General features: G+C 59.0%; 4 protein-coding genes across 31 annotated transcripts; 2 read left to right on the top strand and 2 right to left on the bottom strand.

Annotated features, from left to right (window-relative positions):
- The first annotated feature begins 5 nt into the window (after positions 1 to 5).
- TGFBR3L (transforming growth factor beta receptor 3 like) lies at positions 6 to 3,277 on the top strand. Of its 26 annotated transcripts, none has more exons than XR_014837656.1 (8): positions 6 to 358; positions 1,092 to 1,228; positions 1,306 to 1,614; positions 1,953 to 2,079; positions 2,182 to 2,340; positions 2,541 to 2,613; positions 2,826 to 2,916; positions 3,068 to 3,234. XR_014837656.1 is itself a non-coding variant. In XM_085013072.1 (7 exons), the coding sequence occupies exons 1-6, from the start codon at positions 145 to 147 to the stop codon at positions 2,594 to 2,596; spliced, it is 1,002 nt and encodes a 333-aa protein (XP_084869198.1). In that variant the 5' UTR covers positions 6 to 144; the 3' UTR covers positions 2,597 to 2,613; positions 3,068 to 3,234. The 26 variants fall into 26 exon arrangements, 20 of the variants coding, with proteins under 20 accessions (XP_084869198.1, XP_084869191.1, XP_084869195.1 ...); XR_014837657.1 differs by having other exon boundaries at positions 2,766 to 2,916; XR_014837654.1 differs by having other exon boundaries at positions 1,306 to 1,701; positions 3,068 to 3,107.
- A 992-nt stretch (positions 3,278 to 4,269) lies between these two features.
- On the top strand, positions 4,270 to 6,938 carry SNAPC2 (small nuclear RNA activating complex polypeptide 2). Of its 2 annotated transcripts, none has more exons than XM_003123198.5 (5): positions 4,270 to 4,520; positions 5,140 to 5,259; positions 5,420 to 5,488; positions 5,744 to 6,035; positions 6,128 to 6,938. In XM_003123198.5, the coding sequence occupies exons 1-5, from the start codon at positions 4,338 to 4,340 to the stop codon at positions 6,457 to 6,459; spliced, it is 996 nt and encodes a 331-aa protein (XP_003123246.1). In that variant the 5' UTR covers positions 4,270 to 4,337; the 3' UTR covers positions 6,460 to 6,938. The 2 variants fall into 2 exon arrangements, with proteins under 2 accessions (XP_003123246.1, XP_084869209.1); XM_085013083.1 differs by lacking the exon at positions 4,270 to 4,520 and adding an exon at positions 4,834 to 4,991.
- Positions 6,939 to 8,240: 1,302 nt separating this feature from the next.
- Positions 8,241 to 9,905, bottom strand: CTXN1 (cortexin 1). The gene is made up of 2 exons (XM_003123199.5): positions 9,690 to 9,905; positions 8,241 to 9,331 (listed from the first exon to the last, which is right to left on the bottom strand). Exon 2 carries the CDS (start codon positions 9,309 to 9,311, stop codon positions 9,063 to 9,065), a length of 249 nt encoding a protein of 82 aa, XP_003123247.1. The 5' UTR covers positions 9,312 to 9,331; positions 9,690 to 9,905; the 3' UTR covers positions 8,241 to 9,062.
- A 493-nt stretch (positions 9,906 to 10,398) lies between these two features.
- TIMM44 (translocase of inner mitochondrial membrane 44) lies at positions 10,399 to 26,366 on the bottom strand. 2 transcript variants are annotated; one of them, XM_003123200.6, is made up of 13 exons: positions 26,262 to 26,366; positions 24,024 to 24,125; positions 20,259 to 20,429; positions 18,883 to 18,963; positions 18,107 to 18,256; positions 17,025 to 17,164; positions 16,613 to 16,698; positions 15,835 to 15,927; positions 15,613 to 15,737; positions 14,176 to 14,226; positions 11,974 to 12,063; positions 11,352 to 11,462; positions 10,399 to 10,970 (listed from the first exon to the last, which is right to left on the bottom strand). In XM_003123200.6, exons 1-13 carry the CDS (start codon positions 26,304 to 26,306, stop codon positions 10,851 to 10,853), a joined length of 1,365 nt encoding a protein of 454 aa, XP_003123248.1. In that variant the 5' UTR covers positions 26,307 to 26,366; the 3' UTR covers positions 10,399 to 10,850. The 2 variants fall into 2 exon arrangements, with proteins under 2 accessions (XP_003123248.1, XP_084869208.1); XM_085013082.1 differs by having other exon boundaries at positions 20,259 to 20,890; positions 22,448 to 24,125; positions 26,262 to 26,323.
- Positions 26,367 to 26,723: the final 357 nt, after the last annotated feature.

The raw sequence follows: 26,723 nt of genomic DNA, 5'->3' as shown, positions 1-26,723 counted from the left end.
GGAGATGGGGGGAGCTGCTGGGGGACTGGTGTTTGTAGTGACTTGCCCCATTGCCGGTGTGAGAAACCTCCCCCTACCTAACCGGACAGCCACAGGTCCGGCAGGATAGCCCTTAATCCCAGTAGGCCTTGGGCACCAGCTCTGATGTCGGCCCAGCAGCCTGCCGCCCCCACTCCCCGCCTCCCAAAGAGGCCACCCAGCGAAGGACAGGCAGGGCCTGGGTGCTGCCTGACAGGCACCTCTGCCGCCAGCCCTGCATGCCCTTGCCTCAGTCCAGCATGCTGCGCGCCATGCTCCTGCTGTTGGCCCTGCTCCCAGGGACAGCCACCTTGCCCAGCGAGCCACCTGGTATGTACAGGTGAGGGGACATGCCCCGGCACAGCCCTGTTCCTGTGTTGCCCTTTTACTGTGTCACCTCTTGGAGGTCCACCCCACCTGGGGGAGCAGGGATGGGTGGGAGGTAGGGTCTGCCCCATCCCCCGTTTTCCAGGTTCTCTTGGATCCCCAGCTTCTTCAAAGTCCCCAGCAGCCACAGTGAGGCCAAGGGCTGCAGGAGGGGAGCAGTCTGTCGAATGCTGGAGGACATCATCTGACAGAGACCCCAGCAGAGTGCCACTGCCCTTGGCCTGGGGATGAGGAACCTGGTGGCAGAGGTTGGGGGGAGAGCGCCTTGCTGTTCTCCCCTCCCCTTAGAAAGGAAAGAATGGGGCCTGCACCCTACCCCCAGGTGGGCCCTGAATCCTCTGGCCTCAAGCAAGGGGACCCTCCACCAACAAGCAACCCTCACTCCCTTCCCCACCAGGGGTTCCTTCTCGCTCACTGCAGGTGGGGAAATGGAGGTCTCCCCTAGAAAGCGCAGCTTTTCCCCAGGTTCAGGGGCTGGGCTGTGAAGTCCCCAGGGTCTTCAGAGGATACAGAAGCTTTTCGGCTGGCGGTGCGAGGCGCCAAGCCGAGCATGGGTGAATCCTCCACCGCGCCTGCATCCAGTTTCCAAAGAAGGAGGTGGAGGCGAGGAGGTTGGCTTACTCGCAGGGGGGCCTAAGAGGAAGCGCGTTCTTTCCCTCTTCTGTGCCACCCTTTCCCCCCGCCAGCGCCCCCGTTTCCCGCGGCACCTGGGCCCTGGCTGCGCCGACCCCTCTTCAGTCTGGAGCTGTCGGACGCGGAGGACGCCTTCCTGCGCCGCGCTGGGCCGCTCGAGGTCCCGGCCAACAGCCGCGTGTATGTGCAGGTGCGGACGCGGGACACACCGAGGCCGGGTGGGGGCCGGTGGGGGCTGCCGATCCTCACCGCGACCCCGCCCTTCAGGCCGCCCTGGCACGTCCCTCCCCGCGCTGGGGCCTGACCCTGCACCGCTGCTCAGTGACTCCGTCCTCACGCCCGGCCCCGGGCCCCGCCTTGGCGCTGCTGCGCGGGGGCTGCCCAGCCGATTCCTCCGTCACCTTCCCGCCACCGCGGCGGTTCCCGGGTGCCGCCCGCCCCGCGCGCTTCAGTTTCCGCCTGCGCCCGGTCTTCAACGCCTCTGTGCAGTTCCTGCACTGTCAGCTGAGCCGCTGCCGCCGCCTCCGGGAAGCCCGCCGGACGCCTGCCCCTCTGACGTTGCCGCCTCCGTCGCCGGTGCGCGGGGGCAGGGCCGGCAGTCTGGGTGCCCAGGCCTGTCCGGGCTGGACACAAGCGCCTCTGGCATCTGAGAAGACTCTTAGGGTCTGGGGATCTGGGAGACTGGGGGCTTTGGGACCGGGGGGGCAGGGGTACTTCAAAACTGGGAGTAGACACTGGGTCTCAGGCTAGGGTTGGGCACAGGGACGCCCGAAGGGGCGGGATTTCCGAGGGTCTAGTGGTGCGACTCGTGGTTGGAACAGAGTGCTGGACGCTTAGATCTTTTGGGAGCCCTGGGGACCAGCCCCTCGAGCCGGGGCCCTGACGCCCCCGTTTCTTGCCTCCTCTCCTCCTAGTGTCTGCCTCAGGATGAGGCGTGCGCGGGCGCCGGCAGTGGCAGCGCTGAGAGTCTGGGTGCTGACGGCTCCCACCTGCACACGCTGACGCAGCCCATCGTGGTCACTGTGCCGCGGCTGCCCCCCAGTGAGCGTGCAGTAGTCCTGCGCGGGGGTCCCTGAGGTCGGGAACTGGGGTGGGGAGGACATCCGAGGCCTAAACCCAGTCTCAGCACTGTACTCCTCACAGGGCCACCCAAGGGCGTCCCCGGCAGAGAGGCGCGCCCCGAGCCTCCCGCGCCAGCTCCAGGAGCCCTGGAGCCCGCGCCGGTGGTGGCACTTGTGTTGGCCGCCTTCGTGCTGGGCGCCGCTCTGGCTGCCGGGCTCGGCCTCGTCTGCGCGCACTCAGGTACCAGCCTCCGCCCCGACCCCCGACCCCCCCAGGATCTCTACCTGGCCCCCAGCCTATTCTGGCGCGTCCTGTCCCCAGGTCGCTTTGATCCCAGCCTGCAAGGGCCTGACCATGCCTCCGCTACGCCCGCAGAATCCCCCAGGGGGCGCCCTTGCCCAGGCCCTTACCCAACCCCTCAGCTTGTCTTTCCTCTCCAGCGCCCCCACCCCCTGGCCCGCCTCCAAGAACCTCGCCGGGCGGCCCCCAGCCCTGAAGGCCCCAGTAAGGCAGGTAAGAGTTGGGGGCAGAGATGAGGGGGAATGTCAAGTGGGGCCGGTAGGACAGCTGGAGGAGGGAGGTGATAATGACTCTTATACAGCGCGTTCTCTCTGCCAGGCAGAATTCCAAGTTTTTTACGCATGTTAATCCCTGTAACATGGTAGATACTTTTATACTCCCCATAATGGAGATACGAAAAATGAGGCACTCTCTGACTTGCCAAGGTCACAAAATTTGGTGAAGATGAGATTTGAACTCGGTGGCCCGCGGCGGATTGCAGGCTCAGCGTCGCAGGAAAGGACCTCAACATCTCAGGCAGGCACTAGGCAAAGAAATTTGGGTTTCAGACCTAGCACTCACCCTCACCCCAGCACACAGACTGATGGGGCGGCCAATGATCGGCTGGAAAGGGGGTGACCCGCCTCTGTGTCCTACTCCCCGCTCAACCCGAGTCGCCCTTCCCCAGAGATGGCGCGCCCCCAACAGGGTCCGGAGACATACCAACCACGGCCTCAGACCACGCCCGCCAGGACTTCGGATTCGAAGGGACCACAATCCCTGCGCCCCGCCTCCTCTCGTTCCTCCTCCCATCCTCCCACCTGGATTCAAAATAAACACGTGGCCTGAACTGCAGAGTTCTGAAGTTGGCGTAGGCGCTTAGCTCGTGGGTGGGGAATCAGGGTTGGGAGAGGTCCAGACTGGAGGGGTGGGGCTTTGGGGCGGAGCTCAAACGCATACAAATACGTGCCAGAGGAGACCCAAGGGCATTTTGTTCCATATAAAAGAAAGGATACCCAACCCTAGCAGCTTAAATTTTATTTTAATTATTTATTTTGCTTTTTAGGGTCGCACCCGGGGCATATGGAAGTTCCCAGGCTAGGGGTCGAATCGGAGCTGTAGCTGCCTGCCTACTCCACAGCCACAGCAACGGGGAAACCAAGCCGTGTCTGCGACCTACACCATAGCTCACAGCAAATGCCAGATCCGCGAATCACTGAGCGAGGCCAGGGATCCAACCCGCATCCTCAAGGATACTAGTCGGATTCATTTCCGCTGCGCCACAACGGGAACTCCCTTAAATTTTAAATAAGCCTCCTCTCCTTCCTCCACCCCTACACCGGCCCACCTGCCTTCTCAAAGAGGGAACTTATTCGCGCTCCACTCCCACCGCCCAGATCCTGCCGTCGCTTAAGCCACAAGCTCAGGTCTACCCCAGCCCCCTCTCCCTCTAGCCTAAAGGTCCTCAAATCCCTCCTGCCAGAGCTCCTTCCTCCCCGCACAGAAGGGCAGGACTATTAACTCCATTTTACGGTTGAGGAAATTGAGGCTAGGCACGGCCAAGTCACTTGCTCACCAGTCGGGGCTAGCCGACCCCACAACCCAGGCTCTTGGCTACGACTGGATAGTTGCTTTCTGGCCAGGGCCCACCCCTCTGCGAGTTTCCCAAGACTTAGTCCTGGACTGGAGAGAAGGCACGAGATCTAAGGTGTCGGCTCCAGTTCACAAAAGAGATAGAATGCGTGTGTGTGTGTGGGGGGGTCTTTTCCGCTCCCGCCTCAGATACCACTCCTTCCATTTTTTCCCAGGATGGCAGTTCGCTTCCGATTGCAAACGCAGAGCCACGCCCCCGTCCCTTTCTGCCTCCGCGCGGGCCTTTTTGGCTCCACCGGCCGCCGTAACCCCGCCCACCACGGAAACGGCTCAGCTGCAACACCGCCCTCCCGCGCCGCACCGGCATGAAGCCTCCTCAGCGGCGGCGAGCCGCCCCAGCGCGCTATCTGGGAGAGGTGACCCGGCCCGCGGCCTGGAGCGCCCGCGAGAAGCGGCAGCTTTTACGACTGCTGCAGGCGCGACGGGGCCAGCCGGAGCCGGACGCCGCCGAGCTGGCCCGGGAACTGTCGGGCAGAAGTGATGCGGAGGTAAGAGGGGTCCGGAGACGGGAGCGAGGCTGGAGGCGGGACTAGGATGCGTCCAGGACTGGCGGCGGGGCGGGTCCTGGTAGTGGGCGGGTGGAGGGTGAGGCTTAGGGCGGGGGCGAGGCTGAGGAACCGGAAGAACGCTGGAGGAGGCGGGACTGGTGCGAGGCTAGGCAGTGTGTCCCTGCGAGAAGCTGAGGGCGGGGTGGGGGCGGGGCATGGCGCGTCTTGGGGCGGGGCTAGGAGGAGGCAGTGCCCTGGAAGGCTGAGGGGGCGGGGCGAACTCTGAGTAAGACCCGGTCTCCGCCCGGGACTGGAAGGAAATTGCAGCCAGCACCTGGGCGGGAATGAGGTTGAAATGAGTCGGGGAATGGGGCAGAGTGGACGAAGTTGGGAGGTGACTAGGGTAGTACTTAGCACGGGCTTGGGCCCTGCCAAAGGGAGGAGCCAGAACTGGCCTTGCATCTTTGTCAGGTAACGGATCACACCTGGGGCCTTGGCCCGAGACCCTTAAGGGTCACTGTGACTCAACCCCGGGCTAGCGGGAGGCCAGAGAGTAGGCAGTGGACTGCTTAAGCCCTGGACTTAAAATCCATTTGGTCTCCTCCTCTCACTTCTCCAGGTCCAGGACTTTCTGCGGCAGCTCAAGCGCCGAGTGGCCCGGGAAGCCATTCAGAGGATGTATCCTGGTGGCCCACAAGGTCTAAGACGCCAGGAAGCACAGCCCCCAGCCCCCATCGAGGTGAGGCAGGGTCAGGCTCCCCAGAGCCAGCTCCTGGGGAATGAGGTGGGGTTGGGGGAGGGATAAGCTGTTCAGGGGAGCCCCAGGAGGAGTAAGGCTTGGGGAACTCCTGAGGGTGGATCCCTAGGCTGACCGTGTACCTTCTGGTTGCTCCACCCAGGTATGGATGGATCTGGCTGAAAAGGTAACAGGCCCGCTGGAAGAATCCCTGACTGTGGCTTTCTCACAGGTACTGCCATTCCCCAGGCAGGATATGGGGGTCCCTGGGGGGGACAGGATCATATATATGAGTCTAATTAAGCTGGATCTGGGTCCCTTCCTCTTGCCACCCTAGCTTCAGTGTCTCCACTTCTGAGGCCATCTCCACCCTGTTCTTGGGGTGGCAGGGAGGATTTGGAGGTGGAAGGCATAGTCTCCTGAATGGCAGGGGAGTGGCCCATGAGAAGACCTCTGTCTTTCCCTCCCTGATCTCTCTACCTGCCAGGTGCTCACCATTGCAGCCACGGAGCCCATCAGCCTCCTGCACTCCAAGCCCCCCAAGCCCACCCAGGCTCGAGGAAAGCAACTGCTCCTCAGTGCTCCTGGAGGGCAGGAGGACAAGGGCCCTGAGGCTCCTGGCCCTGCCCCCAAGGTGCAAGGTCCTGCCCCTGAGGCATCTTCTGAGTCCCTGGCTGGTCCATCTGCTGAGGGAGAGTTTTCTGTGGACTTTGAGAAGATCTACAAGTACCTGTCATCCATCTCCCGCAGCTGCCACGGCCCAGAGCTTTCTGCAGCTGGTGAGAAGGGAGGGCCGGTGGCTCTGGGGGTGGGAGTTCCTGGTGGCAAACCCCACCCTCCCCTCACCCATCCCCTTTCCATCCCTCACCAGAGTCAGCTGTGGTCCTTGACTTGCTCATGGCACTTCCTGAGGAGTTGTCCCGCCTGCCCTGTGCTGCCTTGGTTGAACATATGACAGATATGTACCTACACCTGATGGCCCCCCAGCCCGACTCTGCCAATGGGAGCCTGGGATCTGGGGCCGAGGATGGTGGGTCAGGCTCCAGGGGGCAAGAGGAGGCTGGCCAGGCCACCCCTCAGGCTCCTGAGAATGCTGGGCCCAGTGAAGCGATATCTACTTGGCAAGCAGCTGGAGTCTGCCCCTTGAACCCATTCCTGGTACCCCTGGAACTTCTAGGCCAGGCTGCCACCCCTGCAAGGTGAGGGGCCAGTAGGCAGAGGATACACCCAACATTGGTGAGCCCCCTGGCCCTCAATCCCGCTTGGGCTGGCACTGGGTTGTCATGAGGATCTTTCCAAGGTGGAAGGTCCCTCACATGGTGCACAACAGAGCGGCCTTCAAGACACTAGGTGTAGAAGTTCCCTGGTGGTTCAGCGGGTTAAGGATCCGCCATTGTCACTGCTGTGGCTCAAGTCTCTTAGGTGGCACAGTTTCAATGCCTGGCTCAGGGACTTCCCTGTGCCACAGGTGTGGCCAAAAAGAAAAAGAAAAAAAAAGCTCATGCAGCAGGGGGGCTCTCAGAAACAGAAGCACAGTTGTACCGGGGTTTAGCTGGTGGGAGGGTCCCAGGCAGGTGGCTGGGCTAAAACCACAGTCAAAAACTTCCCCCCCACTGATTGCCTCTGACATCCTCTGTCCCATGTCCTGTGACTATGAATAAAGTACTTGTCAATCCCCTGGCTCTCTTTTCTCCTGTGAATTAGATGGAGGGGGTGGCGGTCCAACGTGCCAGAAAGAGCTTGGAGTCCTGGGGACCGAGGCGGGGCCATGCCAGGGGGAGGATGCGGTTGTCAGTAAAGGCTGCTGCCGCCAGGTCCAGTCCAGTGCCATCTGGAGTGACCTTGGTTTGGCTGTGAGGAGACCCTTAGTGATGGCAAGTTCCAGGCCTGAGCCTGTCCCGTGTCAGGGAAAGGCTTTCAGAGCCCAATGCCCTCCCATCATACAGATGGAGGTCAGAAGCCATCAGAGCGACAGGTGGTGGGGAGCTGGCCCTTTGGTAGAGGTGGCCTGCCTATGCAGCAGGAGGTTGGAGGGAGGGAACTGAGTCCCTGAGATGACCTTGGGGAAGCAAGTAGGGGGGGCACAAGCTGGAGAGACGTTAGGAGCAGGGAAGGGGGAGCAGAGCTGGGTAGAGGAGGGGGGCCCGGGTCCTGGCTGCTGCCAAAGGCCTCAAATTCCCAGAGGTGCTGCTGGGTCTCCCTGCACTGCCCCCCTCCCCTCCATCAGCCTCCCTGAGGGTTCAGAGCAGGTTGGGGAAGGCGGAGCAGGGGAGCCAGGTGTTGTCCGTCTGGAAGCAGCGCCTTCCCCCAAATCTAAGCAGCCCTCTGAAAGCTGGTGAATTTTCTGTACGCAGAGCCTGTGCATTCACACAGCCTTCCTTTTATAGAAACGCTTGTTGCTCCCCACACACACTGCACACGGCTCCCCCGGGGCTCAAAACACATCTCCCAGGCGGGCCTCAGAGCAGAGCCAACCCACTCTATGACCACGGCTCCAGAGCACCAGACCCGTGGGTTCCAAAGTGCATGTGTCGATGGTGGGACAGAGGGACCAGGTCAGAGAGGTTTGGGGCTGCAGGTATGGTCACTGTCAGGAAGCCAGGCCCCTCCTTGGCTACAACCTCCAGGGCTGGCTGAAGGTGCCCCTCCCAGGCTAAATCCATTCCAGGGCCCCCCTCCCCCAGTCTCCCCAAGTCGAGGGAAGGGAGGGTGGTCTTTTCTCCATCCAGAGTCGGGGGGATGGGATGGTTACAAGTCAATCCCCTGGAGTGTGCATCCATGCAGCTATTAAGAGTCTGCAGGGGTCAGCCCTGGGTTCAAGTTCTAACCTGGCTAGCAAGCCAGCTATGGGCAAGTCACTCAACCTTCCTGGACCTGAGTCCCCTGGCCTGGACAATGGGGAGGCTAACAGGGCTCTCTGGGTCCTGAAAAGAGGACAGGACACATGCAGGAGGCACCAACTCAACGCGCTGCTAGGCATGCAGTAAGCGCTCAATAAAAGCTTTTATTAACACCAGGCTCAGAGGCAGGGAGGCGTGAGAAGGCCTGGGGAGGGTGGGGGGAAGGGGTCAGGGGGAGGTGGCAGGAGGGCCAGTGGGTGGAGGTGCTGACAGAGGAAGTGGGTGCTGACCTGAACTGGGGCCTGGCCTGGGGGCAGGAGGGACAGGAGGAAGCCTGTCCATGCTCTTCCTCCACGGAAGGCGCCACGCATCCTGGATACTGCAGCCATTGTCGCTCTTCAGGCTTTGTCTCCAGGGCAGGCCGCACAGGGCATATTGGTATGCAGCGGCCACCCCGTGGGCTCAGGACAGCCTACCCTGCAGAGCTAGAGCCTGAGAAGGGGCTCAACACTTAGGGGGGTGGGCGGGGGCGGGCGGCGGGGGAGTGAGGATAGCCAGAGGACAGAGGAGGGAGGGCGAGGGACACCGGGGTTCCCGAATCCAGGAGCAGACATGACACTCATGCTCGGCGGCAGGACAATAGCAAAGCCACCTTCACGCTGTGGGGCGGAGGGGTGGAGGTCTTCTTCCCACCCGGGCTTTAGAGTCGGGGTCCAGCCAGGTTGCGAGTTAGGGAGAGAGGACAGGGAGGGTTAAAGGCACGAAGTGGGGCTCCGGCCTGGCCAGGAAGGAAGATGGGAGGGGTCTGGGCAGGGAGGGGTTGGACTCTTCCTAGCTCCCTCCCCTCTCAGGCTGCTGGCTCGGGGGCAGGAGCCAGAGCGCCTTCCAGGCCTGGCGGCGCCCCGTCGGATCAGCCCTGGGAGAGAGACCCCGCGGAGGGCCGGCCGGCCGGGGGCGCCGCACCGCTCAGACCAGCGCGTAGTCGAACTGCCCGCGCTCGAGCGCCTCCTTGTGGTCGGTCCAGGACGAGGCGGGCATGCGGCTGTAGGGGTCGAGCAGGATGCGCACGCAGCGAACCATCAGCAGCACCAGCACCACGAGCAGGCACAGCACGAAGGCAAACACAGTGCGCTGCTCCGCGTCCAGGCCCGCGCCCACCGGGGGCCCCGTCGACGGCGGCAGCGGCTCGGGGGACAGCGTCCACGTCGCGCTCATGGCTCACATTGCCGCGCGCCCTGAGGAGGAGGGGGCCCGCCCCGGGCGCGGGGATGAGGCTGCGTCCTCCCGCGCCCCCGCGTCGCTCTCTCCAGCCGCCGCCCTACCTTGCCGAGCCCCCGCCCCCTCCCGCGCCTCGGTCCCCGGGATACGCCCATGCCTGGCCGGCAGGCACCCAACTCCCGGCTTGCGCGCAGGTGGGGATGCTAAGAGCAGGGAGAGCGAGCCCCGACCCGGCCGGCCCGCGCACAACAGGTGCGAACGCGCGGCCCGGGCGGCGTGGCTGGCCCGAGACCCGGCCCCACTGCCCAGCTCCCTTTGTTTTAGCGTCCCGGGGACCCCCCTCCCCCACCGCCCCCGCCCCGCCGCGCCCCTCACCCTGGCTTCCACCGGGACCGGGACTGGGACCGAGCGCCCGGCAGCCGCGCTCTCTTCCAGGACCCGCGCTAGCTCCGCTCTTGGCCTCTCCCCCGCGGCCGCGGCAGCGGCGGCCCGGGCTCAGCCCACCCCACCCGCCCCTGGAACGGCGGAGACCGAGGCAGGCAGGCAGGCAGGCAGGCAAGCAGCGCGCGAGCCGGGCCGCCGCGACTGTTCCCATGGCGACGGGGGCGGGGCCGCCGCGGGGGGGCGGAGGCTGCGCCGGAACGGCGAGCGGGCCCACGGCCCGGCCCCGCCCCAAGGCGCTGTGCAGACCGCCGGCCCCAAAGAACCCTGAGCACCCAGGTCCTCGCCTGCACCCCAAGTCTCCAGCCACACCTCAGCTCCCACACCCTACTCTCTGCGACTGACCCCCCCACCCAGACTCCGTTTGGGGGAATCCCAGTGCGCCCATAACTCATATGGCAAATCCAGCTCCAGGGACCCCAGCTGTCTAGAGACCCCAGCCAGGTCCCTGAAAACCTCCGTAGCATTTGCTGTCTTCATCCCCCCACTCTCTCCACACATAGCACGGTGGGCAGGGCCCTGCCCACATAAGGCCACTGCCTCTTCTGTTCCTTCAGTGACCATGACCACCGCGCTAGCGCCCACCACACCCTCCTCAGTCCTAGCTCCCCACCCCAGTGACAGACATCTTGGACTACAGAAGTTGCTCTCCTGCACTTTGGTGTTTTATTATTTCCAAATCTCTAGCATATATACAGGATAATAAGGGCACTGCTTTAAAAAAAAAAAAGGGAGCTAAAACAGCCTGGCTGATTTGGCCAAGTCAGCCCCAGGCCCTACCACTGTCCTGGGTGGGAGTCTCTGTGCTGGGGGTCTCTTGGCACTGTCTGGTCTGTGCGCCTCTGTGACCTCTGTGGCCTGCCAGCCAGTAGTCCCTGTGGGGCAGAGGGGCGGTGCAGGGGATGGCCCTGTGGGGAGCAGCCCCCTCCCCACCCTGCCCTGCCCATCCAGCTAGTTTTGCAGCTGTCCTGGCAGAGTGGAAGCAGGGCCGACAGTCTTGTCCCCAGAGGTCTAGTTGCTGCAGGTAGACATGGGTCCCCCTGCATGTTTGCAGGAATGATCCAGCCCTGGAGGCCCTGGTGGTGGCCACTGTGCTCAGAGGACCTGCTCTGTGCTGGAGGCGGAGATGTCCAAGAGCCGCCAGGCCGCATAGGGGTTGAGCTCATCCTGGTCTCGGCAGAGGGCCCACACGTACAACATTCGCAGTACCTTGTCCTGCAGAATCAGGGAAGGGTCAGGGCTGGGGGCAGAGAGCAGGCTCAGCACCCACACCAGGACAGTCCAGGGGGCAGGGTGGGACAAGGCTACCAGATCAGGGCAGGGACCAGGGAGCGGTGTTGGGGTGTCGGCCTGGGTCAAGGGTCCAGAGCAGTGGCTGGGACAGAGGCTATAACTCAGGACTTGGTCCAACCAGACAGATCAGCCACCCTCTAACCTCCACCAGGTCCAGCTAGGGCCCTGGGACTTCTCAAGGTGCCACCCTGCCATCCCCAGGCTGTCGCAGAACCCTGACTCTGACCTGCTGTCAGTGCAGGGTGGCCAGAGGCTGCCATCTGGCTGTTCCTGCCGCCTGCCTTCTCTTCCCGCCTTACTCACCGGGTCGCCCTCAACCACCTCGCCTTTGGGGTTCTTGATCACCATCACCAGCTGGGCCTGGAAGGTGATGATCAGCACGGGCCCCTGCTCCATCATCTTGCCCATGGCCAGCTGCAGGGGGGTGACAGGGCAGGTGGGCCTCAGAGGATGGTCTGCAGCCCCACGCCTGCTGCCCCCCTCCAGGCACAGACCCCCATGGGCCATTTCCAAGTGGGCACTTCCCAACGGTGAGATGGAATCTCAACTGCAAATGAAGGCAGGCTCCCCAGACTGGCTCAGTGCGGCCTGTCAGCTCCCCACAGGGAGGAAGTGGAAGCTGAGCAGACCCAAGGTGGGGGTGGGGCAGCCTGAGCAGTCAAGGTGCAGGGAAATATCAGGCTTTAGGGGCCTCAGGGGACCCTGGGTCTAGGCAGCAGCACCCCCTGGGACATCACTTGCTTAAGAATTCCCCACTGCAGGACTATGGAAACCTTGCACTGAAAGGGACCGGTAAGGTCACTTAATCCACTGCACTGGGCCTCCTCCAGGGATGGGGAGTTCACCCCTCCTAAGTGAGCGCATTTGCAATCAGCACCCCTCCCCACCCTGAGGTCAACCCTCTACCCATAGAAAAGGCACTCACATCGATATTGTCGATGTCCAGGATGCGGGAGTGGAACTGGAGGCCCAGGGCCTTGGCCTGCTGGATTGGGTGGGCCAGCTGGCTGTAGGTCTGCAACAAGAAGCCAGAGACCCCGGTGTGGCTGGGCCACCAAAAAGTGAGCGTCCCAGGAGGCTCCCTGCTGGCAGGCTCACCAGCAGTTTCGTGCTTTCAGCTCATGCACCTTCCAGAAATGGCTCCTGGCGCCCGGGTGTGCTGCGCCAGGAGTGGCAGATGCCAGGAGCACGGGTCCAAGCAGGGAGGCGGGTGTCACCCGTTTGCTGGCTCGAATCACACACTTCCCTCTCATTACAGAGACAGCACTGTATCAACACTATTGAAAGCGGTATTAATCAGGGAATCTGGTAGTTCTCGTGGAACACGATCAGAAATACACTCCCAGAGGTAAGTTGAGGCCTCTCTGGCTGATCTTGAACCTTCCCATGTTCACCTCATTGTGGATCTTGGCCTGGAACCAGACGCTTTTTCTAGGATTCGTTCTGCCCCACGGCTGCTCTGGGGTGACTGGCTCTGCCGCCTGCTCACTGACCAGTCCCTGTGGGGAGCTCTCGGCCACAGGCTGCCTGTTTCTCCTAGGGGTCAGGAGCACCTCTAACCCAAGCCTAGGACACAGCAGCCTCAACAAGCAACCATGATGGGAGACATTCCAACAGCATCCACTTCTTATGCAGATAACTGATGTATCAAATTGGGGGGAAGAGTGCGAATCCAATTGCTTGTGTGGTTTCTTAAAGATGTCATTTTTCCTTTTTTTTCCCCCATGTTAACTTTGGGGTTTTTTTAAATTTTTTAATTTTTTTTTTATTTTTTAGTAGTAGTTGAAAAGATGTTACTTTTCAAAACACCCCTGTGTAAGTGGCTACAACCTCAGCTGTGTTTCCAGGGGCACCACCAGCAGCTCTGGCAAAGATAATCGACCACATCCTAATGATCCTGACGTTTAAAAAACAAAAACAAAAAAAAAGCAAAAAAAAAAACCCCACACCAAACCACTCACAAATGCCTGCTGGATTAGTCACTAGGCAGGGGAGTATTTAAAAAGAAAATCTGACATCTTCTCTGCTTTTTCCAAGTTGTTTGTGAGCTGGCTACAGAACAGAACCAGCCAAAAGAGACTGGATTGCTCAATATCAAGAAGCTGGGTGAGGAGTTCCCGTCGTGGTGCAGTGGTTGATGAATCCAACTAGGAACCATGAGGTTGCAGGTTCGATCTCTGGCCTCGCTCAGTGGGTTAAGGATTCGGCAATGCCGTGAGCTGTGCTGGTTACAGACGTGGCTTGGATCTGGCATTGCTGTGGCTGTGGTGTAGGCCGGAGGCTACAGCTCTGATTTGACCCCTAGCCTGGGAACCTCCATATGCCGCAGAAGTGGCCCTAGAAAAGACAAAAAGACAAAAAGACAAAAAGACAAAAAAAAAAAAAAAAAAAAAAAAAAAAAGCTGGGTGGGGGGAGGGGTTAAAAAAAAAAGAAAAGAAAAATAAACCCCAAGAAGACACAGGTCAGGGAGTGAGGAGCAGGGTGAGGCAAGATGGCCTGACAAGACGGGAGCCCCACGGGGACAGGGAGGCTGCCAGGAACGGGCAGGGCAGACAGTATGCTCTGAGGATGCCTGACCCACTGCCACACAGCCCAGCCCCACCTGTGGCCCAGGACCCAGAGCCCTGACGCCAGGGAGTAGCCGGGCCTTGTCAAGACACTCAGCTCTTCCCAGGGCGGGAATCTATCAATGTCTGTTTTGATCTGTGTCTCGGGATCTCACAATGAGAACAGCTAATGACTCCAGCCAGTGTCATGTGTGTCCCGGAGCAAGGTTTCTGTGTCTATGCTGCACCCGCACGACCATCACAGGACTGGCTGGTGCTTTAACTCTAGGGAAGGGAGGTGGTGCAGGTCACGGGGCAGACCTGGCTTGCTGGCCAGCACCCACCACCTTCAAGCAAGGGACCCTGGAGCCCTGAGAGGACACTTAGTGCACCCAGAGTCACTGGCTGTCTCTTTCCACTCTCTGACCCCAAGACCCCCAGCTGTGCCCACCACCGAGCCCCCAGCCTGTTGGCCCTTCCCAGACTGAGCCACCCAAGCAGAACTCTGAACTGTGATTTCCTTGCAGGCCTCAACAGAAGAAAGAAAAAAAACAAAAAACAAAAACAAGCAAGCACTCACAGCTTCATAGCACCAGTCTTTGAGAATGTCGAGCTCTCCAGAAATCATAGCCTAAAAAGGGAAAGACAAAAAAATAAGTGTGAGAATGAGAGGGGCTTCTGAGGCAGGAAGACTCTCGAGAATGTTCTCCAGTGAGAACCATCCCTCCACAGGCCCCCCGCCCCACTCTGCGGGTCCCCTTTGGAGAAGGGAGGCCAGGTCAGGCTGCAGCAGTGGGAGCAGAGCCCTTGCGTGTAGGCGGGAGCGGGAGCCTGTCACTGACAACGGGGCAGTCCAGGGTGGGCTGTGCTGGAAGGAAGGAGAAGGTGGCAGCATCTGGAATTTCACCCCCGTCGGGAAGCCTAGCCAAGGAGGTTTCTGCCTTCTCCAGGATGAAGCCTTGGATAGCCAGGCCCAGGGTGCGGGGTGGGGTGGGGGTGGGGGTGGGGACGGGCAGAGGGGGAGGGGGGAGGGCTCCCAGGATGCAATGAGGGAAGCTTCCACAGGAACCCGAGCCGAGTCGAGGCTGGATCTGGCAGGGAGGGACCCGGGGGACAGGGGCGGGAGCACTGGTGGGGAACCGCAGGGAGTCTGGAGACCACCTCAGCCAGGAATATTCTGCCTGTGCGCAGGCTGCTGCTTTGGGACTAGCTCTGTTCTTACCTCCTCCCAGCCCTGCCCCAAGGGTGATGAGGGACCTGGGAAATTGGAGGAGGGGGGAGGGGACCACACGGAGGCAGCTCAGGAGGAGGGAACATGGGGGGGTGAGGGATGGGCTACCAGTGGTCCAGCTAAGGGTGTGCCAAAGACCCCTGGCCTGGCTGGGCTGCAGGATGCCCAGGCTCCTGCCAAGGTTTGGGGCCACAGAGAAGCAGAGATGTGGCAGGGAAAAGGCAGCCAACCTTGGGCAGGGGACCTGAGCTAGGCAGAGGGTGACCTTGAGCAAGCCACCCCCACCTTGTTTATGAGCCGCAAGGAGAGGCAAGACAACCAGGAGACGGGAGTCAGGATTCCCAGAGAAGACAGCTCCCTGGGCTGCAGGGCCACTCCTGGCTTGCGGCCCTGCTTCCCGCAAGCCCTCCTCAGGCTCACAGTCAGAGCAGCAGCTTCTCCCAACTCCCGCAAGAACCCTGGTCCCTGGAGATAAACACTTGGCCCCAGGCAGCTTCAATGGAGCAACTTCAAGAAGAGCTCAAGGGAAACAAGCTGGGTGCTCCAGTGAGAAACTCAGTCTCCAGGGTAGATGCACCCACCCGGGGACCAGCCCGGGCTGCAGGGGACCACAGGGGCTGGCTCTCTCAGAGGTGCTTTACCAACAGGGGTCAGGCCTGTGGGGTGGTCAGGCCTCCAAACACTGGAGCCAAGTCTTTGCTCAGAAATCCCATCCACAGCCAAGCAGCCCTGGCAGAGCCTCCCACGGGGCCACCGCACCTGCCCGCCCGCCAGGCACACACCCACCTCCAGGACATTGGGGATGATGTCATTCTCGCACTGCTGCAGGAAGCGCTCCTTGTCGAAGGCGGGGTCCACTCGCAGGATCTCCGTGAGCACCTCTGACATCTCAGTCTTCGAGAACAGGCCCCCTGGGGCAGCCAAGCCAGGAGCAGGGTGAGGTCCGGGAACCCCTCCCCACTGCTGGCTCGATTAGGGGTGGGGACGGTCCTGGGGCAGCCCACTCACCCAGCAAGTCTGTGACCTTGTCGGTCAGCACGCGGGACGCCCGAATGAGGGCATTGTCACTTTCGTCGTATTTCATCTTCATCTCAAAGAACCCTGTGGGCAGTGACAGGCGGGCGCAGGGGTCAGGGCCCCTTCTGGAAAGACACCCTCACTCCATCGTGGCCCCCCATGTGGATGTAGTAAAAGAGAGGGGCCTCTCAGAGCCTGCTTCCCCCTCAGAGACCAGTGCCCGCTAGTGGACCTCGGGGGGCTGCAAAGACCCCTCAGCTTCGGGCTGGCGGGAAGCTGTGAGAATTGGGGGGCATCCCCATTGGCTGCTGCTTTCACTACAAAGGACACACAGGCCTCTGGAAGTCCTCCCAGGACGAGGGACAGGTTCCCCTATCAGCCCCAGGCTGAGCAGAGGGCTCCAGGCCCTGAGCTGGTTCCAGGCCGACAAGGAAATGTGTTGAGTTCGAATCCCCAGCTGCACCATCAGAGGCCTTTGCGCCTGGCTGCCCTGCAACCACATGGGCTCCAGCACAAAGGTGGTGACCCAACCCCGATGGCAGGGCCCCTGTCGCCCAAAGAGATGTGCTGGGTGCTTCCCCTCGGGCTGCCTGAGGCCTGCGCTCTGCTGCTCACTCACTAGGTGACCCTGCAGAAGGGACTGGTCCTCTCTGACCCCGGTCTCCTCCTCTGTGAAATGGGGTCTGTCTTGTGCTCAGCGCTCGGGAGCACTTGCCGTGTCTACCTTCATCACCCCGCTGTCAGCCAATCCCGTGAGATGTGCACTCACGGTTGAACACCACATTGTTGTCCCTGAAGTCCTTCCACTGTTGATACCACTTGGAGTCCTTGTGCAGCACGACCCCCAGCGCCTCCCTGGGGAGATGAGGGACCGGGGTGAGTGCCAGCCCCCAGAGCCGCCGCGCCCATGCTGCCACCCTCCAGCCCTCCTATGGCTTCAGGGAGAGGGGGGCCTGGTGTGCCTCACCTCCTGGCCTCCTGCCTTCTCTTTCCCCCCAACCCTCTTCCCACCCCCACTCCCCACCCTCGACTCTCTCAGGGGAGCCAGGGAACCTCGAGCAGAAAGAAACCCCACAAACTGACTTGGCAGGAACGCTCTGTGGATCCTCCAAAACGACCACGAGGCAGGTACCGAAAAGGGAGGCGAGGGGGACAGGCACCTTGGCCAATTTGGTACCTACTCGTTGGCCTCAAACACTTTCTCTTCCTTGAATTTCTCTCCCGCGAACTCTTTCCTCTTCCTGAGCCGCTCGGGCCGCCGGTAGGGCCCGGTCTGCCCCAGGACGCTCTCGTCGATCTCCTTCTTCACAGACTCCACCCCCTGCAGAGCACAGCGGCAGTGCAGAGGCTGGGGGCCTCCTGACACCCCAGACCCGTGGTGTCGGCCCGTGCCTGCCATGGACCCACCCCGGGGCAGCAGCGTCCCCAGGTCTCAAGGTCACCTGGCCACAGCCCACCCAAACCTGGGGCTGGCCGGGACGCAGACGCACAGAGGGGAGACCCCAGCTCTGCCAGACTCCTGCCCCCTCCCCTTCAAGAGCTGCCCCCAAAGGATCCTCATCCTCACACTGAGACAGATTCTTCACTCTTCCTGGAAACCTTCCTTCACATGGACCAGAAACCGGGGTGGGGGCGCCTTCTGAGATCTGCATCCGCCCCAGTGCCGCCTCCAAGCTGCCGCCAAGTCTGTGGATCCCACCTCCCCAAACTCCTGGCCCCACCTGGCCCACCACCCAAGACACTCTCTGGCCTCCTCTGAGCTGCTGCCGGAGCCCTCGCCTGGTGGCCCTGCAGTGGCTCTGGCCAAGCCAAGCTGCAGGGGCGCCCCCAATCTGTGGTGCCTGCTCCCTCAGCCTGGTACCTTCCCCGGGAGTTCCTCTGTCCTATGTGACTCAAGAACTGTCTGTCCCTACCCTGCCCCCGGACCTTTGAGAGCAGGAACTCAGACTTTCTCTCCTGAGGCCCGTAGACAGCAGAGGGCCAGCATGTGGTTAAACTTTAACAGGTATTTACAGGGAATTCAGGACCTCAAGGAACCCCAAGCTGGACAGCCTCTGGAGGCTCTTGGGATGTTAACTGTGTCTCCCCAGGGGCTGTGACTTGCTCACAGCCACGAAGCCAGGTGGGGCCGAGGACCGGTGCGCTGTGCACCCCTCAGTGAGGCCTCTCTGGGGCTGAGCTCAGAGGCGGGAACTTCAGCGCTCAGTCTTGGCGCCAGCCAGAGCCAGCAGCGCCTGCAGGCACGAGCCCCAGCCCAGCTCACCTGCGAGAGGGCTTTGAAGGCGGCAGTCCTGCCAAGCTTCTCCCCACCTTTGGACACCGACTCAGCCGACTGCTTGGCGGTCTTGGCTGCTTCTTCCACACCCTCCTTGATTTTCCGGCCAAGGTCACTTTTACTGACTTCGTCGAGACTCTACTGAGACAGAGAGGGGATGGTGCCAGGGCGGCTCCTGCTGGGGGCCTGCAGGAGCTCCCCCAGAGCGAAGAAGGGTGGGAACAGGCGTGCACAATTTCTGTGGCACTGGACCCTGGGGCTCTGGGCTGCAGGCCTCCAAGGACTGTAGAGAAGCAGCAGCCCCAGCAGGAAGGAAGGTGGGCAGTCTTTAAAGCAGAGCCCTGCCCCCCCGACTCCCTAGCCCAAAACAGAGAAACAAAACAGGAGCAACCAAAAGAAAAGTCCACCAGGCCCTCTAAGAGTCTCACGGCCACCTCCACCCTCCGCCAGGAGCAGGGTGTCCCTGCCCCCTTCTATCTGAAGGCAGGAAGCCAGCATCTTCGTTTACTTTCCTGTCTCTGCTTGTGGCACAGAAGCTCCCAACTAGAACTGCAGGCAAGTGGGCCATCCTGACCCCCTCTCCTTGCTGAGGGCTGCCTGGACTTTACCTCTGGAAGCCTCCAACCAGGCTGGCTCTTCCCCGCTCCCCATCCCATACCCGGCCTGGGTGCCAGCTCCTCTGGCTGCTCGCAGCCCTGCATCCCTGACCCCCTCCAGAGGCCAGGAACAGATGGGTCCGGGAGTCTGGGCCCAGAGGCCATTACCTCCTTCACGGTGCCTGTGATCTCCCCCAGCTTCTTCCTGATCACCTCGCCCGTCCGCATGGTTTCTGATTCAATGGTTCTCTGTGGTGAGGGATGTTGGGCTTTGTGTCAAGATACAGCAATTACAGAACCAGCAAAGGTCCAAAGAAGCATTTTCACAGCAGCTCCTTCCCTGCCAGATAGCCCCTGCCTGACCCCATGGCCTGGCAGGTGGGTCCCAGCAGGTCAAGGGTGAGACAAGGACCCTCCTGAGCCCAGAGACCCAGGCCCAGCTTCTCTCTCTGGGTGGCAGGGGGTGATCTTGCCCACCTGCTCATCAGCAATTTACGGGTGTGGTGTGGGGGTGCTGTTTTCGGCATTCTCCTGCCCCTCTGTCCCCACCCACCCACGCTGCCCGAGCCGAGGCCTGCTCTGCCCCCAGGCGTCCCCTCAGCCCACTCCTCTTCCTTAGTGAAAAGGAAGGGCCACCTCCCACAGGCTTGAATTCCCCACAGCCGTTACAGCCAAGCAAGTGGAGAGGATACTCAGGGGGATCAGGCCTCGCTCATGGCCTGGGATGGGGGCCATGAAACTCTAGGGACCTGGGCCAAGTGCCCAGGTAAGATGGGGATGTTGCACCCGCCTCTTGGAGCTCTTATTTTTTTTTTAATTTTTAAAATTTATTTTAACTTTTGTCTTTTGTATTTTAAGGGCTGCACCTGCGGCATATGGAGGTTCCCAAGCCAGGGGTTGAATCTGAGCTGTAGCCGCCAGCCTACACTACAGCCACAGCAACACCAGATCCGAGCCATGTCTACAGCCTATACCACAGTTCATGGCAACGCTGGATCCTTAACCCAGTGAGCGAGGCCAGGGATCGAACCTGTGTCCTCATGGATACTAGTCAATTTTGTTTCCACTGAGCCACTACAGGAACTCCTCGCTCGGAGCCTGCTCTTATGATAAAGGGCACCGAGCCTGCTCCCTGGCGGGCGCCTGGCAGCTGCTCTGAGAGGTGGCGGCAGTGATCAATATAATGATTACAGCAGGCCTGTAACCCACTTTCTACCCATCTTACTCAGGGGACCAGAACAGGGAGGCCCTTGGGAACAGGACACCTCAAATCCAGTGCAAGAGGAGTCACCTGGGGGCCCCAGGGAGACAGGGATTCTGACCCAGCAGGTCGGGGGTGAGGGGGCTCTGATACTCTGCCAGTGCTGCTGGTCTGTAGAGGGCATCTCGGTCTCATGGCAGAACTGGAAGGTGGCAGCCCGCTCCTGTCCCTTGGCTCCCCTTCATCAGTGACCCCACCTCTGCCAGCTGCCCCACCACAGCCCTGAGAGGGAATCCTGGGCGCAAGCGGGCCAGCTGAGGAGACGCGAAGCAAAGGGACTCACGTATTTCCTCCTGGCTTCCTGGAGTGCATCAGACTCTTCCAGCTTTCTGGCCTCATCTCGGAACTTTTTTATACTTTCTTTCATTTCTTTGTTTTTGGCTAATTCTTGTTTGATGTTATCTAGCAAGCCGGAGAGAAAGCCTTTCCTATTTCCAGAAGAATAGGATCTGGACTAGAAAGAATGTAAGAGAAACAAAGGATGTGGGTTTTATTTTCACCCGTTGAAAGAGGTTTAACAATGAAGAGATAGCTCTTTTATTTATTTTAGCTGCACCTGTGGCATGTGAAAATTCCCCGGCCAAGGATCAAACCTACGCCACAGCAGTGACCTGAGACACAGCAGTACCAATGCCAGATCCTTAACCCACTGAACCACCAGGGAACTCCAAGAGCTATCTCTTTCAGAAGAGTATAAAAGAGAAGTTAAAAAACCACTAGTGGAGTTCCCGTCGTGGCGCAGTGGTTAACGAATCCGACTAGGAACCATGAGGTTGCGGGTTCGGTCCCTGCCCTTGCTCAGGGGGTTAACGATCCGGCATTGCCGTGAGCTGTGGTGTAGGTTGCAGACGCGGCTCGGATCCCAAGTTGCTGTGGCTCTGGCGTAGGCCGGTGGCTACAGCTCTGATTCAACCCCTGGCCTGGGAACCTCCATATGCCGCGGGAGCGGCCCAAGAAATAGCAACAACAACAACAACAAAAGACAAAAAAAAAAAGAAAATATTAAAAAAATAAAAAATAAAAAAAAAAACCACTAGTGACTGGAGTGCCCATTGTGGTGCAGCAGAAATGAATCTGACTAGTATCCATGAGGATGTGGGTTCAGTCACTGGCCCTGCTGGGTGGGTTAAGGATTTGGCATTGCCGTGAGCTGTGGTGTAGGTCGCAGACGTGACTCAGATCTGGCATTGCTGTGGCTGTGGCCAGCAGCTTTAGCTTTTTTTTTTTCCCTCCTTTTTTTGTTTTGCTTTTTAGGGCCGTACCTGTGGCACATGGAAGATCCCAGACTAGGGGTCGAATTGGAGCTGCAGCCACTGGCCTAGACCATAGCCACAGCAACGAGGGACCCAAGCCGAGTCTGCGACCTACACCATAGCTCAGGGCAACACCAGATCCCCAACCCACAGTGCAAGGCCAGGGATCGAACTCGCATCCTCATGGATCATGGCCAGGTTCATTAACCGCTGAGCCAGGACGGGAACTCCTGTAGCTCTGAATGGACCCCTACACAGGGAACAACCGTGTGCTTCGGGTGCAGCCCTAAAAAGCAAAACAAACAAACAAACAAACAAACAACAGCAACAAAAACAGGGATAAACTGTGGGACATCCAGACAAGACATTGTTCAGTGATAAAAAGAAATGAGTTATCAAGCCATTGAAAGATATGGAAGATTCATACCATGTGACGTGTCAATTACATCTCAAAAAAAAAAAATGGGGTGAAAAGGCAGAGCACTGAGGATTTTCAGGGCAGTAAAACTATTCGGTAACAATACTATTAATGGTAGATACTTCATTATACATTTGTTCAAACCCATAAAATGTACAACACTGGTGGTTCTCTTGAGGCACAGGGGGGTTAAAGATCTGGCATTGTCATTGCACTGGCTTGGGTGGCTGCTGTGACACGGGTTCCATCCCTGGCCTGGGAACTTCCTCATACCCCAGGCACCCACTCAACACAGAGAGTGCATCCTAACCTCAGCGGCAGACCACCATCAACAGTGATGTGTCAATATTGGTTCATCAGTTGTAACAAGTGCACCGCCCTAACTGCAGAATGTACAAGCCTGGAAAAACTGTGTGCGAGGTGGGAGGAGACGGGGAGAGGAGGTTAATAGGCACTCTCTGTACTTTCCACTCAATTTCTCTATAAATCTAAAACTGCTCCAAAATACGAAGTCTTTTAGCAACAAAATAAGATGCTAGGCTCCCTCTCCGTCAGGGGAAAGGCTGGTCAAGAAACAGGCGCAGCTTGAAATCCTCACGGGGACTCAAAGAGGCCCAACCAGGGCAAAGATCAACACCCAAATGGACCCTTGTCCCAGGACTAGAGTTCTTCTTCTTCTTCTTTTTTTTTTTTTTTTTTTTTTTTTGTCTTTTTAGGGCCACATCCACGGCCTATGGAGATTCCCAGGCTAGGGGTCGAATCAGAGCTATAGCCGCTGGCCTACACCATAGCCACATCAACGCTAGAACCGAGCCCCGTCAGCAACCTACCACAGCTCATAGCAATGGTGGATCCTTAACCCACTGAGTGAGGCCAGAGATCAAACCTGGGTCCTCATGGATGCTAGTCAGATTCATTTCCACTGAGCCACAAGAGGAACTACCCCCAGAGGTGGAGTTGAGAGCCTATCCTTGGGCTTCTGGGCCCGGGGTAACTTCTTCCCCTGGGGACATTCCCAAGCCCCCAGCTGGCATTCACTTGTCACCCATGGGCCTGGACACTGACCCAAACATCCTTCTCTTGGCTCCCAGGATCAGAGTCATCAAGAGTCCAAACTCAGGGTCCCCCATCCCACACAGGAAAACCCAACCCAACACACCCAGAGGCCAGCAGATGGCCAGAGCCCCTGCTCTAGGCACAAGAGCCAGCATTGCATGCTGCCCTGCTTGAGACACAGGCTTTGGGGTCAGACACAGCAGGTCCCCTGCTTCACCCGCTGGGTAACTAAGCGTGGGTTCAGGAAAGAGAAAGCTTAAAGAATGCGAGTGAGTCAAGTCAGGGAGAAGTGGTCACATGTGTTTAGCTGCTCTCACCGTTTCCATGGGGGTGCTGGGTCCGCTGTGGTGGCTAGGGGCTCACTCGACCAGTTTCCAGGGGCGACTGACTCCCTGGCTCCCATCTAGCCCCAGGGAAAGTGGCAGCAAGTCTGGGTGCTGCTCCACAGGTAGGCCCGCCGGCCTGGCATTGGCAAGCCACAGTCTGGTCTAATTGTGCCCTGGCCAGCCTGTCTCTTGGGGAAATTCAAATTCTAAGACTGTCGGAGATTGCATCTGCTCCCAGCAGCCCACCATTCTCACTTCAGGGCTGCAAACGGTGGGTGTAGGGGGGCAGGGCTGGACAACTAGGGGGAAGGGCCAAGGGCATGTCCCATGCCTATGACAGCCCCAGGACAGGATTAGGAGATAAAGCCTGTGTGAGGCAGGCACAGGTAACCAGAGGGCTGAGATGAGACTCAGAAGAGACGGGAGGGCATGGGCTGCCCAGGTATGTGAATCTGGAGCTGGTGTGCAGTTTGGGGCTTTCTTTCCCACAGTGGTGAGACACCAACACGGTTGAAGAGGAGTGACAGGGAGGGCAAAAGCTCTAGAAAATGCTATATGTGAGGAAAAACATAAAAAGAAAGGGCGACATAGCCTTGGGAAACTCAGCCCCAGGAAATGATGGGTGACTCTGCTCAAATGCCTAGAGGGCTGGCTGTCACGAAGAAGAGGTCACAGCCTTGCTTGATGAAGGACCCACACGTGGGAACCAGGAGGTGGACTTCAGCTCGGTAGAGGGAGGGCTTTCTAGCCACCAGAGCTGAGACATGCTACCTTGTGAGGCAGAAGCCTTACCCTTAACAGTGTCGAGCACTTCCGAGGATACCAAGAGAACCAGGCCCACTGGGCCCTATAACTCTGAAGGTCTTGGATGTGGAATGCCTGCCAATTACATGCCCCTGGCAGTTCAGGCAGAGCCCCACAGCCCTTTCATCTGTCAACTAGGTTTGATGTTCACACCTCCCCCCGCCTGCCTGCTCGTGTCCAGAGTCACTCACCAGGGTCTGCTGTCCACTTGGCCAGGGCATCTGATAGGTACCCAGGGGGAGTGGCACTAGGTTGTGTCTGGATAGAAAATGGACTCCGCTGCTGAAGCATCTCTAATTGAGGGAGGAAAGAAAAAGACACATTCAAATCAGAGTGTGACAAGGAAGTAGGCCACACTAAAAACGCAGGGGTCACCTGAGACTTGATTTTTATCACATGCCAGCTGCATGCTAGATGCCCTGCAATCTTCCCAAATTCTGAGAGGCCAGTGGAATCTGGTGGAGAGAGAATGCTGGATCTGCACCTTCAGGGCCTATATCTACCCTCCTGCCTCTAAACCTGGGGGAATCCAGATGGGTTCTAGGCCATGCCAACCTATGGGGGAAGAAGGCTAAGGTCCCAGTCTGATTTAATGCCTGAATCTGAAAACGGGCATGCTGAGCTTCAATGCTGGTGGCAAGCATTCTTCTCTCACCAGCCCACCCTACTTTTGCCAGCTTTGGAAGACCAGAGACCTGGGCTTCCAGAGGTAAACTAAACCCTAGAATAAACTATGTCCTGGTCCAAGGTTGGGCATGCAAGCAGAGTAACTTAGGGAGGACACTTGGGTCAAGATGCTGCTAACTTCTCATGAAGGACATTTCTTCTCCTACCAAATGATGAACTTAACCTCTAGGAGGGAAGCTCCTTGCAGGTCCTGTTCAATGCTGCACCCTAGCACTCAGCTCCAAAACCAGCTACACGGGTGTCAGTGATCTGATAGAACCACTCTTCCATTTCCACATTCCCTGGGCCTTTCCCTGTTCTATGCTTCCTGTCTCCAAGAACTCTAAGCAACCCCAAACTTGCATGGATGCCATGATCACCCATAGCTACTCAAGAGTAACTCTTGGGAGTTTAAGTAACTTGTTTTACTCCTCTAAATGCCTACACCCATTGATCCCAGAGTCACTGACCTCAGCAACAGTCTGAAATAGAAGTGGATGGCTGTAGGAGTTCGCCTGTGGCACAGTGGGTTAAGGATCTGGCTTTGTCACTGCAGTGGCTCAGGTCACTGCTGTGGCACAGGTTCGACTCCTGGCCCAGGAACCTCCCCATGCCATAGGCGAGTTCCCGTGGTGGCTCAGCAATAATGAACCCAACTAGTATCCATGAGGATGAAGGTCTGATCCCTGGCCTCACTCAGTGGGTTGAGGATCTGGCATTGCCATGAGCTGCCGTGTAAGTCACAGGTGCAGCTTGGATCTGGCATTGCTATGACTGTGGGGTAGGCTGGCAGCTGCAGCTCCGATTTAACCCCTAGCCTGGGAACTTCCATGTGCCAAGAGTGCAGCCCTTAAAAAAAAAAAAAAAAAAAAAAAAAAAGTGGATGTCTGTCTAACTTGGGAGAAAAATCTCACAGCAGGACCAAATCTGAGGTTGGTTCTCCTTCAGTCTTGGGCGCAAATCAAAACAGGTGTGAATTCAACCACTAAATGACATATAGCCCAACTGTTAAAAAAAAAAACTCCTCAGTCTTGAGTCAAAAACATAATCTTTCTCCTGACACTCAAGATTCCTATGACATATTTTCCTTTCTCCAGAATCTGGCTTCGGAGCCAGACTGACCTGTTTTGGACCAGGTCAGGCACCCCACTAGCTCTGGGACTAGCTTCATACTTAGGAATTCTGTTTCCTAACCTGTGAAATAGCGACAAGCAGCAGCAGCGTGAGTACTATTTTCTGAATGCACTTTACAGGTCTTCACCACCACCACTTCTGAGAGCCCAGGCTCTTAGCCAGGGCAACAACTACCTTTCGCACTTTCAGAGAGATTAGAAGAGGCGAAGCAGAAAATGTTCTAGGTAGGGGGCCTGGTATATAAAGGTGAGCTGTGATTGTCACGTTTTTTTGCCTTCTCGCCACTTTTTCTCCACTGTGAGCCACGGACACCATTCACTCCTTGGTGCACGTGGAGTCCGGCCAGGAAGTGAGGGGCGATCTGCTCCCTGCCCGGCTCGGTGCACTGCCACCCCCAGCCGGACACGCTCGGCCCCCGCCCTCAAGCCTCGCTCCGGGGACCTCGTTCCGGGGCTCTCGTTCCCGGGTCCCCGCCCCGGCCTCGGCTGACCCAAGGGACCAAACTATGAGCTTCTCGACGAAACCAGGGCAGGGCCTAAAGGGCCAAAGTCCTGGGGAGAAAGAAGCTCTGAAGGTCACGGGTCCGGAGCTTCCCTAGGCCCGTTCCCTGGCTCCGCACGTCTGCTCACCCGCGGGCAGCGGCACCAGCCTCCCCGCAGCGCCGCCGCCGCCATGCTGGAGGATCCCGTATGACCTTCTCGCAGCGCGATCCGATGGCGTCACCCACCGCGTCTGCCTGGTGCGCCCTGAGCCTGGGAAAAGGGGGACCTGAAGGCGGGGTTTATGAGAGGGACAGTCCTGTTATTGGACAGGGCTCCCAAGGGGGGCGGGGCCGTAGAGAGAGCAAGGTCCATGGTAGGGGCGAGGCCTGATGGGGCGGGGAACTTCTAATAGGGAGATCTCTGATAGGGTAGAATTAGGAGGAGCGAGGCCTAAGACTGGATGTGGTCTGGGGGACGAGCACTCCTGTGAGATAGAGACCTATAGTTGGATAAGACTGCAAAGGGGCGGAACCGGAGGGCGTGGATTCTGTTGCGAGCAGCGATTCTCCTACAGACCACGCGGGGATCGCGTGTTTGCGAGGAACCTGT

The sequence above is a fragment of the Sus scrofa genome, chromosome 2 (assembly GCF_054392235.1).
Source record: "Sus scrofa isolate SSC_HxYL_T2T_F1_AM1 chromosome 2, Sscrofa_HxYL_maternal_Yorkshire_Landrace_v2.0, whole genome shotgun sequence".
NCBI classification, from domain to species: Eukaryota; Metazoa; Chordata; class Mammalia; order Artiodactyla; family Suidae; genus Sus; species Sus scrofa.
This window is presented reverse-complemented; position numbering and strand designations above follow the sequence as displayed.